We start from the raw sequence: 18,697 nt of genomic DNA on the forward strand, positions 1-18,697 counted from the left end.
CAAACGAAACTTCAACCTTGGCAATATGTTGGCGGGAATAACCCTGCAACAGAATGATGTCATACGTCAACATTCATGGGAGTTTGGGCTTGATGGCGCATTTCAGTTTTGGAAAGCGTCCACGTGCCGCTGTGTATTAATTGTGATGCCGCGTTCCAAGAAGTCAGTAAGCAGTCAACGAAAAAGGTCATCACGACTTTCGTTGGAGTAAGCACCGCCTGTTCCTTCGGCTAAGCTGCGGACGTTCAGCACGGGAAGCCCTTACACAGTCTCCATACATTCCCGATCTCTCTCCATACGATTTCCATATTTCTGCAGCCTTGAAGAAAGACATTTGCGGCGTCGATTTGCTCCGGACAAAGAGGTGAACGCCTGGGTACAATTATAGTTCCGTAGACAATCGAAAACGTTTTTCCGTGGGGGGAGTGACAGTCTTGTCTCACAGTGGGATAAATGTACACTACTGGCCATTAAAATTGCTACACTAAGAAGAAATGCAGGTGATAAACGAGTATTCATTGGACAAATATATTATACTAGAACTGACATGTGATTACATTTTCACGAAATTTGATTGCATAGATCCTGAAATATATGAGACAGGCGAAATACCCTCAGACTTTAAGAAGAACATAATAATTCCAAACCCAAAGAAAACAGGTATTGACAGATGCGAAAATTACCGAACTGTCAGTTTAATAAGTCACGGCTCCAAAATACTGACGCAAATTCTTTACAGACGATTGGAAAAACTAGTAGAAGCCGACCACGGGGAAGATCAGTTTGGATTCCATAGAAATATTGGAACACGTGAGGCAATATTGACCCTACGACTTATCTTAGAAGAGAGATTAAGGAAAGGCAAACCTACGAAATGGTTCAAATGGCTCTGAGCACTATGGGACTCAACTGCTGAGGTCATTAGTCCCCTAGAACTTAGAACTAGTTAAACCTAACTAACCTAAGGACATCACAAACATCCATGCCCGAGGCAGGATTCGAACCTGCGACCGTAGCGGTCTTGCGGTTCCAGACTGTAGCGCCTTTAACCGCACGGTCACTTCGGCCGGCGCAAACCTACGTTTCTAGCATTTGTAGACTTAGAGAAAGCTTTTGACAATGTTGACTGGAATACTCTCTTTCAAATTTTGAAGGTGGCAGGGGTAAAATACAGGGAGCGAAAGGCTATTTATAATTTGTACAGAAACCAGATGGCAGTTATGAGAGTCGAGGCACACGAAAGAGAAGCAGTGGCTGGGAAGGTACTGAGACAGGGTTGTAGCCTCTCCCCTATGTTATTCAATCTGTATATTGAGCAAGCAGTGAAGGAAACAAAAGAAAAGTTCGGAGTAGGTATTAAAATCCATGGAGAAGAAATAAAAAATTTGAGATTCGCCGATGACATTGTAATTCTGTCAGAGACAGCAAAGGACCTGGAAGAGCAGTTGAACGGAGTGGATAGTGTCTTGAAAGGAGGATATAAGATGAACATCAACAAAAGCAAAAAGAGGACAATGGAATGTAGTCGAATTAAGTCGGGTGATGCTAAGGGAATTAGATTAGGAAATGAGACACTTAAAGTAGTAAAGGAGTTTTGCTATTTGGGGAGCAAAATAACTGATGATGGTGGAAGTAGAGAGGATATAAAATGTAGACTGGCAATGGCAACGAAAGCGTTTGTGAAGAAGAGAAAGTTGTTAACATCGAGTATAGATTTAAGTGTCAGGAAGTCGTTTCTGACAGTATTTGTATGGAAGTGAAACATGGACGATATATAGTTTATACAAGAAAACAATAGAAACTTTCGAAATGTGGTGCTACAGAAGAATGCTGAAGATTAGATGGGTAGATCACATGACTAATGAGGAGGTATTGAATAGGATTGGGGAGAAGTTTGTGGCACAACTTGACTAGAAGAAGGGATCGGTTGGTAGGACGCGTTCTGAGGCATCAAGGGATCATCAGTTTGGTATTGGAGGGCAGCGTGGAGGGTAAAAATCGTAGAGGGAGACCAAGAGATGAATACACTAAGCAGATTCAGAAGGATGTAGGTTGCAGTAAGTACTGGGAGATGAAGAAGCTTGCACAGGATAGAGTAGCATGGAGAGCTGCATCAAACCAGTCTCAGGACTGAAGGCCACGACAACAACAACGGATCCTGAGAAATCAGTACCCAAAATAACCATTTGTGGCCCTAATAACGGCCTTGATACGCCTGGGCATTGGCGTGTACAGGTACAGCTGCATATGCAGCTTCAACACGACAACCCATTTCATCAAGAGTAGTGACCGGCGTATTGTGACGAGTCAGTTACTCGACCACCATTTACCAGACGTTTTCAATTGGAGAGAGATCTGGAGAATGTGCTGGCCAGAGCACCAGTCTAACATTTTCTGTAACCAAAAAGGCCCGTACAGGACCTGCAACATGCGGTCGTGCATTATCGTGCTGAAATGTAGGGTTCCGCAGGGATCGAATGAAGGGTAGAGCCACGGGTCGTAACACATCTGAAATGTAACGTCCACTGTTCAAAGTGCTGTCAATGCGAACAAGAGGCGACCGAGACGTGTAACCAATGGCGCCCCCTGCCATCACGCCGGGTGATACACCAGAATGGCAATGACGAATACACATTCCAACGTGCGTTCACCGCGATGTCGTCAAATACGGATGCGAACATCATTATGCTGTAAACAGAATCTGGATTCATCCGAAAAAATGACGTTTTGCCACTCGTGCACCCAGGTTAGTCGTTGAGTACACCATCTCAGGCGCTCCTGTTATGCAGCGTCAAGGGTAACCGCATCCATGGTCTCCGAGCTGATAGTCCATGCTGCTGCAAACGTCGTCGAACTGTTCGTGCAGATGGTTGTTGTCTTGCAAACGTCCCCATCTGTTGACTCAGGGATCGAGACGTGGCTGCACGATCCGTTCGAGCCATGCGGATAAGATGCCTGTCATCTCGACTGCTAGTGATACGAGGCCGTTGGGATGCAGCACGGTGTTCCGTATTACCCTCCTGAACGCACCGATTCCATGTTCTGCTAACAGTCAACGCGAGCAGCAATGTCGCGATACGATAAACCGCAATCGCGATAGGCTACAATCCGACCTTTATCAAAGTCGGAAACGTAATGGTACGCATTTCTCCTCCTTACACGAGGCATCACAACAACGTTTCACCAGGCAACGCCGGTCAACTGCTGTTTGTGTATGAGAAATCGGTTGGAAACTTTTTTCATGTCAGCACGTTGTAGGCGTCGTCACCGGCGCCAACCTTGCGTGAATGCTCTGAAAAGCTAATCATTTGCGTATCACAGCATCTTCTTCCTGTCGGTTAAATTTCGCGTCTGTAGCGCGTCATCCTCGTGGTGTAGCAATTATAATGGCCAGTAGTGTAGCTCCCCAACGGAAGCCGTTGCCCTATTATAATATTTCATTGTTCCTGAATCTCAATACATGATAGCAAAACGTGTTGGCATTCGAAATATGGATTTCTTACAGAGGTACCAAGATGCTGTCGTTGACAACACGTCTTACGTATGATAAATAAGTTAAGGTTAAGGTAAAAGAACGTCCTACAAGGTGTTACCATTGCCTTTGGTTCTGTATTCGATAATCGAGTATGTATATTGTAGTTCACGCTGTGAAAATTTGGAGTGGGTGACGTCCGTAGTGGCAATATGCTAGCACCAATTAAAGAGAGACAGTGTGCAAAACAGTTTCTATAACCATACCTGAACACTGTGAAATGTAATATGGACCTTATCATGTTAGACTACTTGAGGTCATCGGGTATACAAGAATTGTAGCTTGACTTTCTCAATTGGCGAGAGAACCTGCCAGAAAACTCGAAAAATGTTAAACGGCATTCTCTCAAAGAAAGACGGCACACGACTCGTACAAATCTGATCAAAATACCTCAAACACAGTCAGACAGATCAGAGGCTATGAATATTACGCAGCCACCTACGTAGGTATCCCGTGGGGACGATGCAGATGACATTAGGTAAACAACGCAGCTCCCATAGGTTCATTCACTCATCGTGTTCTGTGTATCCCATTAAGAAGGAGAAGCCGTCAGGAATGTGGATTGAGTCAAAGAATCCTTGAGAATAGGACAAGGAAGGCATAGAAACTGGACGCCGCCAATGATAGAAAAACAATTGAACATCAACAGGGACTGGACATAGCAAGAACATAAACACTGTGTTTTGTGAACAGAAAATGTGTAAATTCAATGTGAGTTCTGCAAAAAGATATAATGTGCTTGTCTTAGCATCCTCATGACGGATGAGAATGCTGACTTCTGACGGAAAAGAACTGCAGCACGAAGAAGGAGCTGTGCGACGTAAAAGTTGGATGTATATCCATATATCGCACCAGTCGCATAAGACTGGCACTAGTAGTGACACTATGAGGGTGCAAATCAGGTTTCCTTTAAATACACGCTGTAACGGTCGTGAGTGTTGGTTGCCTTTCAGATTGGACGTGGTCAGTTGATGATATTCAAGAATGTCTTCAGAGCGACAAAGACGCCATTATTAACATTTCAATGAATTTGAACCAAGTGGTGTAATAAGGCTACGAGAAGCTGGACGTTCCTTCTGCGATATTGCAAAAAAAAAAAAAAAAAACTTTTCCAGAATGTCACCACTGTACAGGACTGCTGGACGCCGAAGTCATGAAAATGTATGGTCACAACACCAGTCTCCGGATGGCCCCCTGGCACTACGGAGAGAGAAAACAATTGTGTTTGGCGCATCGTAGATCATCAGCAGCAGCATTCTGAACAGCAGTTGGCACCACAGTGGCACAACGAACTGTTAAAAATGGACTTCAAGGACAGCTCTGAGCCACATGCTCTGTAGGGTGCCTTACACCGACGCCGACCACCGCCACTTGCGACTTCAGTGATCTTAAGTGAGATCTTATCATAGGGTATGTTGGAGGTCTGTTGCGTTTTCTGATGGAAGCTGGTTCCGCCTCGGTGCCAGTGATGGCCGTGTGTTGGTTAGTAGGAGGCCAGTTGAGGGCCTCCAACTAAAATGTCTGCGTGTTAGACACACTGGACCTATACCTCGAGTTATGATCTGGCGTGTGATTTCTTACGACAGCAGTAGTAGTATCGTGGTTATCCCACGCGTTCTGACTACAAATTTGTACGTCATTCTGGTGATTTTTTCTGTCGTGCTTCCATTCATGAACAAAATTCCACGACATGATTTCCAACAAGATAACATTCGTCCACGTACCGCTGCTGTAGCCCAACTTGCTGCACAGGGAGTCTGCATGTTGCCTTGGCCTGATCTACCACCAGATTTGTCTCCAATCGCTCACGTATGTCACATCATCGGACAACTCCAGCGTCATCCACAAACAGCATTAACCGTCCCTGTACTGACCGATCAAGTGCAACAGGCATGGAGCACCATCCTGCAAACTGACATCCGACACCTGTACAGCACAATGCGTGCACGGTTGTATGCCTGCATTCAATATTCTGGCGATTAGACCGGTCATTCGAAAATGGTTCAAATGGCTCTAAGCACTACGGGACTTAACATCTGAGGTCACCAGTCCGCTAGACTTAGAACTACTTAAACGTAACTGACATAAGGACATCACGCACATCCATGCCCGAGGCAGGAATCGAACCCGCGACCGTAGCAGCAGGGCGGTTCGGGACTGAAGCGCCTAGAACTACTCGGCCACAGCGGCCGGCCACCGGATTTTCGTGTATTAGCATATCACAATTGTAATGGCTTATCTCGCCCGAGCATTAACCAGTCATCTTGCAATGTTACCTAGACGAATGTAATCCTGAAATTACATTGCTCTACATTAATTACGTTTTAGTGTTGCGAGCTTTTTCCTGCAGTGTAGAAATCATCAGTGTATAAGAAAGAGTAGAATATATTCGTAAAGGTGATCTCGTGCAACAAAAAAGAAATTTTTAGGTAAAGTGATTTGTCAGTTCGCCAACCAAACTCACAATATTATCATGTAAACTCAGATGACAAGCTAACAAGGCACAGTAATATAAAGAGAGTCCTACAGAACTGAACAACGCAGAAAAATTAAGGTAATAATAACAGCAGACGCAAACAGTTTTTAGACGTAATTTCATTGAAGTAAAGCAGTTATGAATTCGGTGAGTGTTTTGTAGGTCACAGTACTCTCACAGGCAGCGTAATGTTGGAGGTGGTATGCTATCGTCTTCTTCCGGCCTTTCAACACACGACTTATCTAGCCAGCTATATGACGACCTACAGTTTAATGTGGATTCTGAACAACTGTGCAACCCAGATTCTTTCAGATCAACAGATATTGCCAGAGCTGAATGATGTGACTGTAAAAAATCTTACGACTGATCGGGGATCGAATGGACACCTTTAGATTTGCAGTCTGGCACTTTGCCACTGACACATTGAGCCCATCCTTATTACATTACAGTAATTATTACCTTAAACGTTTATACGTGTTACGAAATGGAATAAAAGGAGGCGCTAAAAGCAGTAAGTAGGTACTGAAACATGTTTGGGCTTATATAAAAAACAGTTGTTTGCATAATACTCGGACCTGAAGTCCAATAACTGGTTGAAAAAATGGCTAATGCTAGAGCAACAAACCAAAATGATGAATATGTATTATTTATCGGTCAGTACTTGAATACAGTGCTATTTCCAAAGACAATTAGTCACTTTTATTGTACATTATCACTGTTTTCCCACTTTTACGACACTGCTACTGTCATCCCTATGCCGCGTACTTCAAATCAATTTGCTGAGAGCTTCGAGAATCAGGATTGGGAAGAAAGAATACTACGTTTTAGCTACTCACTAAATTTTATTAAAGTGTTTTTCAAATAAGATTGAGTGAAACTGACCTATATCAAACTTTATTTGTAGCCATTTGGTAGGCATTCATTAAAATTCTAACACTACTGAAGGAGTAGATCACTGCTCAGTAAGGCTCCATGGGCAGCTGACCTGGGCATCACATAGAGGTCACACAAATATAGTACCACCACCGCCACCTGGAACATAAAGGTGTCAGTTTTAGGCAGCATAGCACTAAAGCAATCTTTAATTATGTACTTTTTCAATTTTTACAAGTGTTTCGTATCGCTGTTCACCATAATGTGCCACTCGACGTAAGGGGAACTGAAATGACTGAACCTGCCAGGAGATATGCAAATGAAACAAAAAATTAAATCCATTCCGCTATTCTACATTTTAAAACTTTTTGAACGATATTTTGTTACTCTAAAGTGATATTTAAATTATTATTCACTCAGATTTCAAGTCTTATTATGATTTTTCTATATCACGTCACATTTTTGTAAAGATGAGATCTGACGTTTCAGCTGAAATAATATTTTTCTTTCTACGCAGAATTTTTAATTGCATTAACAATAAATTATCTATTTCGTAACCTTCTGTAGGATCACCACGCACTGCATTAAAACAGACAAAGGTCCATGTTCACTTAAAAATGCTAACAATTACTAGAGAAACATAAGACATATAAGACAATTTAATGTCCCTTCGCTGAGTTCATTGCGTTGAGTTCTGTCTAACGTGGGGCGAATCGTCTCTTCGCTGATTATCTTCCTTCATCAGCGGCGTCCACCCTCAGCATGAAACAGTAGTCAACCATAACGTCTGCATTTCATTTACCCAGGTATCTCCTTTCCGTCTCCTTGAGGCCCTGGTAGGATCGCTCTCCCTCTTCTTCATGGTGAACTTTGGCAGGGAAAAATGTAGAAAATGAAGCTTCACTCTTGAACTATGGTAGGCAGAATTTGAGTAGGGAAAGTTTTGCTGTGAGTAACTCATCGAAAGTCCGAATAAATGTTATGTCCTTCCTAAAATTTTAAACGTAGCTGTTTCGACTACGTTGCACCTAGAAACTCGATGGGATCGAAAAATAACAGCCAACCAGCTGGAGAATTAAAGGTTTATCAACCCTTTAGTTTATTTTCGGTAAAAATAAACGTGACTTCTTCAGAGGGAAAATAGACTCGTAAAATCACATATTGACATAAAAGATTGTTGAATCATAAGGCTCTTGTCTAGTACAGTGCGCATCTCACCCACAGATATCAACAGTTACAACGCGTAACTGAAGGCGAGAGCCCAATACTGCACCACTTCGATGTAGAACTTTAAAATAAGACACGCGTGACATTCGCTCCAGCAAACATTTACTGTGACACATATCAGTCTAATGATATGACTCGGCTGATTCCCAATTTCTTTTTTCCTTCCATTTCTTACTTCTATCCCCCACCCACCACCACCACCAAATCAATTTTTTCTCCCTGTATTCTTTCTTTTCGGCATTAAAATTTTTACTTTGTTACTCAAAACTTTTCTTATGCTACCGTTAGCTCCAGCCTCGGAGCATTTATCTCTGCTTACTTCATAACATTCTTATTACACAACTGGCCATTAAAATTGCTACACCAAGAAGAAATGCAGATGACAAAAGGGTATTCATTGGACAAATATATTATACTAGAACTTACATGTGATCACATTTTCACGCAATTTGGGTGCATAGATCCTGCGAAATCAGTACCCAGAAAAACCACGTCTTGCCGTAATAACGGCCTTGATACGCCTGGGCATTGAGTCAAACAGAGCTTGGATGGCGTGTACAGGTACAGCTGCCCATGCATCTTCAACACCATACCACAGTTCACCAAGAGTAGTGACTGGCGTATTGTGGCGAGCCAGTTGCTCGGCCACCATTGACCAGACGTTTTCAATTGGTGAGAGATCTGGAGAATGTGCTGGCCAGGGCAGCAGTCGCACATTTTCTGTAACCGGAAAGGCCTGTACAGGACCTGTAACATGCGGTCATGCATTATCTTGCTGAAATGTTGAGTTCCGTAGGGATAGAAAGAAGGGTAGAGCCTCGGGTCGTAACACATCTGAAATGTAACGTCCCCTGTTCAAAGTGCTGTTAATGCGAACAAGAGGTGATCGAGACGTGTAACCAATGGCACCCAATACCATACGCCAGCTGATACGCCAGTATGGAAATGACGAATACACACTACCAATGTGCGTTCACGGCGCTATCGCTAAACACGGATGCGGCCATCATGATGCTGTAAAAAGAACCAGGATTCATCCGAAAAAATGACGTTTTGCCATTCGTGCACCCAGGTTCGTCGTTGAGTACGCCATCGCAGGCGCTCCTGTCTGTGATGCAACGTCAAGGGTAACCGCAGCCATGGTCTCCGAGCTGATAGTCCATGCTGCTGCAAGCGTCGTCGAACTGTTCGTGCAGATGGTTGTTGTCTTGCAAACGTCCCCATCTGTTGACTCAGGGATCGAGACGTGGCTGCACGATCCGTTACAGCCATGCGGATAAGATGCCTGTCATCTCGACTGCTAGTGATACGAGGCCGTTGGGATCCAGCACGGCGTTCCGTATTACCCACCAGAACCCACCGATTCCATATTCTGCTAACAATCATTGGATCTCGACAATACGAACAGCGATGTCGCGATACGATAAACCGCAATCGCGATAGGCTACAGTCCGACCTTTATCAAAGTCGGAAACGTGATGGTACGCATTTCTCCTCCTTACACGAGGCACCACCACAACGTTTCACCAGGCAACGCCGGTCAACTGCTGTTTGTGTATGAGAAATCGGTTGGAAACTTTCCTCATGTCAGCTCGTTGTAGGTGTCGCCACCGGCGCCACCCTTGTGTGAATGCTCTGAAAAGCTAATCATTTGCATATCACAGTGTCTTCTTCGTGTCGGTTAAGTTTCCGTCTGTAGCACGTCATCTTCATGGTGTAGCAATTTTAATGGCCCTTAGTGTATATACTCATTTACCCTTTCTTGGTGTATTCCATCTTTTTAAGTAATGTAGAGTTTTGATTTTACCTTTACCTTTACGACTGACTATGCAAAATTCCAATTGCGTATTCTTTATTATTTTACTTGTATTTCTTTTATCCGTTTCCTGTTCTATTCGTATGCCTATACACTTCTCCTCTGCTCACGGCGCCGCCATTTGGCGTTTTCTTAGAATTCACAAGTTCCTCTGAATTTACCTATGGATCCACTCACTCTGGTGTTTACGTGGACCTGCTGTACTGCTTATTCACATGTCGTGATATGATTCTGATCGCCTTTCTGTCTTCGTTCCGCTTTCCACTTCAGTTTGGTGAGTGTTTATTTTCGTTTTATTATTATTCCTTCTCTCGCGCGGTTTTTATACTGATTCCGAGATCGATAATAAATTTTAACGTTTTAGTATACTTTACTCATCTTGCCGTTCTAGGCCATCTACCTGGTCCAGACTTGACGACTGCGTATTTCGTTTTTACCTCACGTTATTAAGACTTCTCTTATCTTGTTAATGTGCTTTTCACTGTTTCAAGGCAAGTACAATAATTTCTCTGTTCGCTCGATCTTGATGATTGTCGGTGCTAGATAGGTTCACGTACTTTCATGTAACAACAACATTTTTGTTACTTGCAGATACTTTGAAGACGTCGCAACCGTGCGAAAAGCGCCATTAGCAATGTAGCCTTTTGTAATAGTCTTGTTTTCTTTTTCGAATACCACTTCTACTGGCGCCTACAGAGTAGGCACCCGCAAGAACCCGCATGTCATACAGGTTGCCGGGCAACGCGGCGTACACCATAGCGGGTAGCATATGGCGCGCTCAGGTCATTAGCCAGAATTATGTAACACCTGTCACGGCTGACTGTTGCTGCGAGATCGTCTACCTTTTGGGAGTGGTTGAAACGCACCATCATCGCAACCTCCTCGATCTTGCGTTCAGTTCGAACCGTTTGTGGGCGACGTGTAAGCACATCTTCCTCCGAACTGTCTCTTGCTTGCTAAAAAGGTCGCTGTTACCTAAACACAGCACTGCGACTCAATGCTTCGTCACCATCAACTTGCCGCACCAATTAAGGGGGGTACGAAGTCAAACTGGCCGACTTGGAGCAGGAGAGGTACCACAGGACATTTTAATTTCCACTGTCTACACTTTTACAAATAATTCATAAAACTTTGTCAGCATGACCAGGAAGTATTCAGGATTCACACTCATTGTAGTGTAAGTTCAAAAACATTACAGAATAATTTTTTTTTACACAGGAACTATCATCATTTTTTCACTTACTATTGGCTGCATTTCGTGCTATGCGTACACTTCTCTTCAGAAGAGAGAGAGATTCTTCGATGTATTTTGCACAGCAAACAAACCATACTTACAGGCGTATGAAACTCTACAATTTATTTAATTTATGAAAAAATGAATAAGCTGTTACATTCTAAACTTCTTGTTTTGAAAAAACTCAAATTTTATGGTTAATTATCTCAATTTTTACCACAGTTTTTGATAGATTTGGAAAATTCTTAAGTTTTGCATTAAGGAGTTTGTGTTTAATAAGCATACCAAGTTTGAAAGTAATACGATATTTATTCTGGATGTTACATGTACCTAAGTACAGAAATTTGCGTTTTGCGGAAAATGGCCGTTAAAGTTTCTGCTTGTATTTGGCATTCTGAACTGTCCAGCACCATAGGCAGGTTCTTTTCAATTTTCTAAATCAGTTTTTTTTTCTTTTCACTTTCCTATGATCCATTCTTCTTGCTTTTATCACCTCCAAAAATGATTCATCTGCTTTCACTACACGTTCTCTGTCCATCGCATACAAAGCTTTGATGCAGTTCATTCCGGGCTTAATTCCATTTTCTCTCAAACATATTCCCTGCTTTGCTCACCATCATTAAAACATGAAACTGCATAATAAACGCCAGTGACAAGTGCATTTTTTTCCACATAAATGGTTTTTGGGACTATTTCCCATACACATGGGTTAAAACTTCCAATTGGGTTTTGGGTACCGCCATGAAGACATTTCTTCAACAAGTTTTCATTTCCAAGGTGCCTGTATATAGGTTTGATGGCGTCTATTACAACAGTTGGTAAGGAATTCCTGTGGTGATATTCTTCACTTACGGAAGACAGAAGAATGCTATGCAAAGGAGTGTGGCACACTTAATACCAAATAACGTGCCTCATGATCTCTCAAAGATATGTGTTTTATACATCAAACTGTTCAGGAAGACACGCGCTACAAACTTTTTGAAAAGTTGAATGATTGTTACATTTTTGATGTCCTACCCATCTTAAAACTTTTCGGTAGCGGTTACTCCTCATGTCTGTCAAAACGTGATGTTTGTCTGTTGTTCCAGTTGCGACATACTTCAGTTTGGACGCGTGAAATCGAATCGAAGTCACAAAAACGACCGTAGCTGTGCTTACAAGGCATGCTCTCTTTTGTCTGTTGCTGAGACGAGAGACTAATTCAAATTCGTTCTCTGTTGCTTCTGGTTGTCTCCGGAACGAGGTGTCCTGCACTCTGCGCACAATTCAAGGGCCTTTAGCATTAGTTTCTGTATGATGGTCCTCTTTCTCGTAGTTAGTTACAAGTTGCAGGGAGCATTTGAACGAAATGATGTGGAACGAGTCAGTTTAAAGGTTATTTATACATGACTAGCGTTAACATTAACGAAAGCAAGGTTTTTTCCGGCTGCCAGTTTTTAAGTAGAATTTCGTCAATGGAATAGAAGAAGCTTACCAAGCGAAATCAATTAAATTAAATTTTGCTTCTCTACCTGTCAGACATTTTGTGTTATTGGGCAAATGGTCAAAAAATTTTATTGCTGCATATTGAACTCCTCTCTGAGCCACTGACATCTTTAACAGTGGGTAATAAATGTTATTTTTCCCTCTAGTATTGTAGGTATGTATGTCACTGTGCTTCTCAAATTGTGAAGAGTTGTATATGACGGACTTCATTTGCCAAAATATGTGTTGTGACGGCGCAGTTGAAATGCCTAGTTCTTTGAAGAGGTACCTACATGACGTCCGCGGGAGAGCACCACATATTATTCTTATCGCTTGCTTTTGTGCAATCAATACTTCCTTTCTCAGTGATGAGTTACCCCATAAAGTTATTCCGTACCATATTATTGAGTGGAAATGTCAATTAGGATTCAAACCAGTTGTGTGTAAAGCCATCAGTTACACAAAACTTGAGTTTTTCTGTGAGAGTATCCTGATATACACAGATGAAGGCTTTGGAGAAATCATAAAAAATACCAAGAGGCGATACATTAGTATTTAAGGCTTGTACTGTTTGATGAGTGAATGCATAAATGGCATTCTCAGTCGAGTAGTCCTTTTGGAATCCAAACTGTGATATGCTAAGTAAACTGCTTCCATTTCAGTGTGCATCTACACTTGAGCACTCTTTCCCTCACGTTCATTGCTGCTTGTTTCCTGATTGTTATCTGCCTTTCTTATCCTACTTTTCATGAACTAATATAAATTCTGCTTCTTTTCAGTAAAGCTACTACTACCTATGTGGAAGGCACCAATAAATTTTTGCGTTTGGAGAGAAAGTTATTGATGAAGTTTGAAAAAAGAAGTGGTCGAAATGAAATTTTAACAGTTTTTTAATTATTACCATCCAAATCTCTTGTCATACCATACTTTATGATGAAACGTAACCATTTTCATTTCTTTCAATTTTCTTATGTGTTCTGTATATCATACATATATTACTGTTACTTCTAAGTACTGTACAGCATATTCATTGTAAGTCTTTCCATAAAATCTGTATCGTTATATGAATGTAATATAAAACATGCAGAATGCCTGGCTAGACATAAGAGAGGCCCTGGTAGCCCTAATCTTGTCAGGATAAATAAAATAAATACATAGGGTGGCAAAAATATTGCAATAATATCAGAGATATTTGAATCTCCATGGAAAAAATTACAGATTAATTTTTTCCACATGCTATTGTAGAGTGGAGCAATGGAGATATACGTGGAGATGTAAATGAAGCCGTCCAACCTTTACCGCAACGTAAGTGTGACCTGAATAATAATAATAAAATCGTGTTCAACTAGGACAAGTACAATCGAAAAGGCTGAGCAGAGGATAATGTAAAGTAAACCAAAGCTCTGTGTTATGGCCCAGCCGACCCAATCGGAACTGACCAACCACCATGTCACCCAGTGGCAACGGCGTAATCTGGACGTGGTACGAAGATGCATGGGATCAGCACACCACTCGCACAGTCGTTGTCGGCCTTCCTGACCTTGGAGCCAAAATACTTCTCAATCAAGTAGTTCATCAATTGTCATCATGAGGCTGAGTGCACCTTGTTCGAGTGTTCTCACCACGGAAAAATCCCTGGTGGTTCTGGCAATCAAACTGCTCCGCTCAGAGGACAATGAAACAAGTTAATAATCCCAGTAAACACTGATTACAACTAAAACCTCATAACACAGTCCCTGAGAATCACAACTGCAGGTATGCAGTTGAGGACAAACACATTATTGCAACCGTTCCACTTGCAGGCTTCAGCACATCTTCTCATCGATGCTTCTGCACCTTTCAAAATCGCAGGCGTTGTTCTGAGTACGCTGACAGCCATCCACAATGTGTTCCCAGAGCTATAATTGGTCAAAGCGTTCAAAATCGCCACAGAAAAAAAATCCAACTGCCTCAAGTGATGGGACCTGGGAGGCCATACACTGGTTCTCGAATACTTACCAATACTTAGGTAGCGGGAATGATGATAAAACCCAACGATAGGAGTTTATAAACAAGTAATTTGAGCCTCGCATGTGCTGTTTCGAAATAAACATAACCTTAGACGCTAACAGTATTGTAACATTGGCACACCTGCACTTCTGCACGCGTCGTGTCGTGAAAAACCCGTTGGTTTCCGGACCTTTGTTTACTAGGATTATTTTATGGATTCATCGTCCTGTGCTCGCCCCTATCGTTTGCACTAATAATACTGAAACACTTTGTACACGTAAAAGTTGCTTCCCTGCTCATGACACGTAGTAAATTCAACATCAAGAGCAACAATCATTGGTTGTAATACTGAGAATAGGGTGAAGACGTTTGTACAGTCGTGAAGCAGACATGAAGCGCTCGGTGGCGATGTGTGTGTGGAACGTCCACCAACGGCGTGCTGGGTACTCACCCCTGGATGGAGGACAGTAGCGGAGCGTGCACGTCCAGGCTCCGCCGCTGGAACACCTGCACCAGTTGCAGCCGTCGTATTTCCGGGTGCCCGGGGTGCAGGCTGCAACACGACAGACTGCGTCATCACGCTGTACGACACTCGTCACCTCACATACTGCAGCTCATGCATAGGCCATTAAAATTGCTGCACCACGAAGATGACGTGCTACAGATGCTAAATTTAACCGACACGAAGAAGATGCTGTGATATGCAAATGATTAGCTTTTCAGAGCATTCACACAAGGCTGGCGCCGGTGGCGACACCTACAACGTACTGACATGAGGAAAGTTTCCAACCGATTTCTCATACACAAACAGAAGTTGACCGGCGTTGCCTGGTGAAACGTTGTGATGCGTCGTGTAAGGAAGAGAAATGCGTACCATCACGTTTCCGACTTTGATAAAGGTCGGATTGTAGCCTACCGGGATTGCGGTTTATCGTATCGCGACATTGCTGCTCGCGTTGGTACAGATCTAATGACGGTTAGCAGAATATGGAATCGGTGGGTTCAGGAAGGTAATACGGAACGCCGTGCTGGATCTCAACGGCCTCCTATCACTAGCAGTCCAGATGACAGGCATCTTATCCGCATGGCTGTAACGGATCGTGCAGCCACGTCTCGATCGCTGTGTCAACAGATGGGGACGTTTGCAAGACAACAACCATCTGCACGAACAGTTCGACGACGTTTGTAGCAGCATGGACTATCAGCTCGGAGACCATGGATGCGGTTACCCTTGACGCTGCATAACAGGAGCGCCTGAGATGGTGTACTCAACGACGAACCTGGGTGCACGAATGACAAAGCGTCATTTTTTCGGATGAATCCAGGTTCTGTTATCAGCATCATGATGGTCGCATCCGTGTTTGGCGACATCGCGGTGAACGAACATTGGAAGTGTGTATTCGTAATCGTCATACTGGCGTATCACCCGGCGTGATGGTATGGGGTGCCATTGGTTATACCTCTCCGTCACCTCTTTATCGCATTGACGGCACTTTGTACAGTGGACGTTACATTTCAGAAGTGTTACGACCCGTGGCTCTACCTTTCATTCGATCTCTGCGAAACCCTACATTTCAGCAGGATAATGCACGACCGTATGATGCAGGGCTTGTACTGGCCTTTTTGGATACAGAAAATGTTCGACTGCTGCCCTGGCCAGCACATTCTCCAAATCTCTCACCAACTAAAAACGTCTGGTCAATGGTGGCCTAGCAACTGGCTCGTCACAATACGCCAGTCACTACTCTTGATGAACTGTGGTATCGTGTTGAAGCTACATGGGCAGCTGTACCTGTACACGCCATCGAAGCTCTGTTTGACTCAATGCCCAGGCGTATCAAGGCCGTTATTACGGCCAAAATGGTTCAAATGGCTCTGAGCACTATGCAACGTCACTTCTGAGGTCATCAGTCGCCTAGAACTTAGAACTAATTAAACCTAACTAAACTAAGGACATCACACACATCCATGCCCGAGGCAGAGTTCGAACGTGCGACCGTAGCGGTCGCTCGGCTCCAGACTGTAGCGCCTTAGAACCGCACGGCCACTCCGGCCGGCTGTTACGGCCAGAGGTGGTTGTTCTGGGTACTGATTTCTCAAGATCTATGCACCCAAATTGCGTGAAAATGTAATCACACGTCAGTTCTAGTATAATATATTTGTCCATTTCGTCTTGGTGTAGCAATTTTAATTTCTTTCTCAAGAAATTAAATAAATCACGGGATATCATTCCTTATGCAGTTGAAAGCCACCATCACGATTAATAAGACCTTCTGCAAGACTTACTTCCACCGTTTTCTCAATAATTGAATCCCAGAAGGATCTGGTCGAGGTCAAGATCTCCACGGTAGAGTAATCCATGGAATGTCCTGTTGAAGTACAACGCTCGCCTATGCCTGACTTGGCTTGCGAAAGGCGATTGTGGCGATCATCTTCGACGGTCTTTCACGTACTGTGCTCTTCGTCTGACCAATGTAGAGTTTGCTTATACTGCCAAGATATTCTGTGCATTGGAGCCTTCCGCAAACCTATCTCATCCCTTGCAGAATAGAGAAGAGTGTGTCTTTGATAGCGGACGGAAGGTTAGTTTGACATAATGTATCTTTAAGGTTCTGCCTAATTTCGACGAAATATTGCTGACACGCGTGAGGATCGCCCTGGACTTGAATCGCTCATTTTCCTCTTGATCTTATGGGTTGTCTTGTTTATTCTTCTTTAAAGCTGTGCTGATCTGATGTTGAAAATATCCATTATCTCTGAACACAGATTGTAGGTGTTTGAGGTCCTTTGCAAGGCTGTCTCCAGTGGACACAACAAGCACGCCACAGCTGGAGGAATATTCGAACAGGGCGCGGAACTCGACAGGAGTCACTCACGTAGCGGCTGCGTTTTGCGCATGCGTTTCAGTCCCAAGTTTTGTTATAAAGTTAGCGATGTGAGCTAGCAATCTCCAGTGCAAAACACACTCCTGAAAATGGCTGCATGGTTGTCAGCCGAAATATCGTGACAAGACGGCGACGTTATCCTGCTGCAATCCAGAAACTTCTTGGAATACTTAATACGGTGGGAAAATTTCAAGAATCACTCTAGCGTAACAGAGGGTGTCCTCTTTTCCTTGTCCACCCTAAATATTTTTGTTCAGCAGCAAAACGAAAAATTTATAAAGGAACTGTTGGTCAGCTATCACGGGGACATTAACCAAGATGACTACCCTTCTTGTAACTTCGTTCGTTCCGAAGATGTTAACAGCAGTTCGTGTTTTAAAAATAGCTCACCATTTTTTCCATTAGGCAAACCGCTTCCTCTCCTCAAGACTTGTTAGAAAGCACAATACACCGTAAAATTCACGTAAACAAGACGTTATTAAAAACGCAACACTACACCGTCCTGTATTAACGCACAGTGCCGGTAGAAGGGAAGAGATAAATCGTCCACTTGCTGGAGATGGCAGCAAAAAAGAAGGAAAATGCACTGTCCTCAGTAGAAGGTTCCCGTGGCTACAATTTAAGCCAACGAGAAGAAGGTACAGATGCTACTCCTCTACGGAGAATGTAAATTAGCAGAACGTAAGTTAATGAATGATTATTGTAGTTACTGTTCTCTTAAATTACACTCTCCTTAGAAGGTTAACACTTCTAGCTTCTTCTACTTGGTGAACATTGCACTCCTACAACTTTTTAATTGAAGACGTTTGACCTAATGAGTACATTTCTTTGTGCTTTCATTTGTTTACTGTTAACTGCAGCAGGTCAACGAGTTACGTTACCCCGGATGGGTGGACTGTGTGGTAGGACAGGAGATTCAAAGTCAGTTACGTGTTAGATTTGAGACGAACTTCAGGTAACTATCACTGACAAGGTAAGAAGGAAAATTGGTCATGTGCAGCAATGGCCGGAAATGCATTCCAACAGAGTTACACCAACGTGAAGTTGGAGACAAAAGATGTTTGACAGTGTAGTTGTAAGTGACTGAAAGCACTCATGAGAACACACAAGGCATGTGTAAATGTTCCTTGGGTAAATTGTTTCAGCTCAAGATGGCAGTGAGTTCTAGCACCATCGCGTAACAGTCACATTACTCCTCGTA

The 18,697-nt window shown here is 43.1% G+C and overlaps 1 protein-coding gene across 1 annotated transcript in view; it reads right to left on the reverse strand.

The window, feature by feature from the left end:
* Window positions 1-18,697, reverse strand: part of LOC124545250 (serine protease inhibitor 3-like) — a 121,041-nt gene that overhangs the window by 93,604 nt on the left and 8,740 nt on the right. Inside the window, exon 2 of the mRNA XM_047124123.1 lies at window positions 15,063-15,164. Coding sequence (XP_046980079.1) covers window positions 15,063-15,164 — 102 coding nt within the window. The remainder of the gene's footprint in view (window positions 1-15,062; window positions 15,165-18,697) is intronic.

The sequence above is a fragment of the Schistocerca americana genome, chromosome 8 (assembly GCF_021461395.2).
Source record: "Schistocerca americana isolate TAMUIC-IGC-003095 chromosome 8, iqSchAmer2.1, whole genome shotgun sequence".
NCBI classification, from domain to species: Eukaryota; Metazoa; Arthropoda; class Insecta; order Orthoptera; family Acrididae; genus Schistocerca; species Schistocerca americana.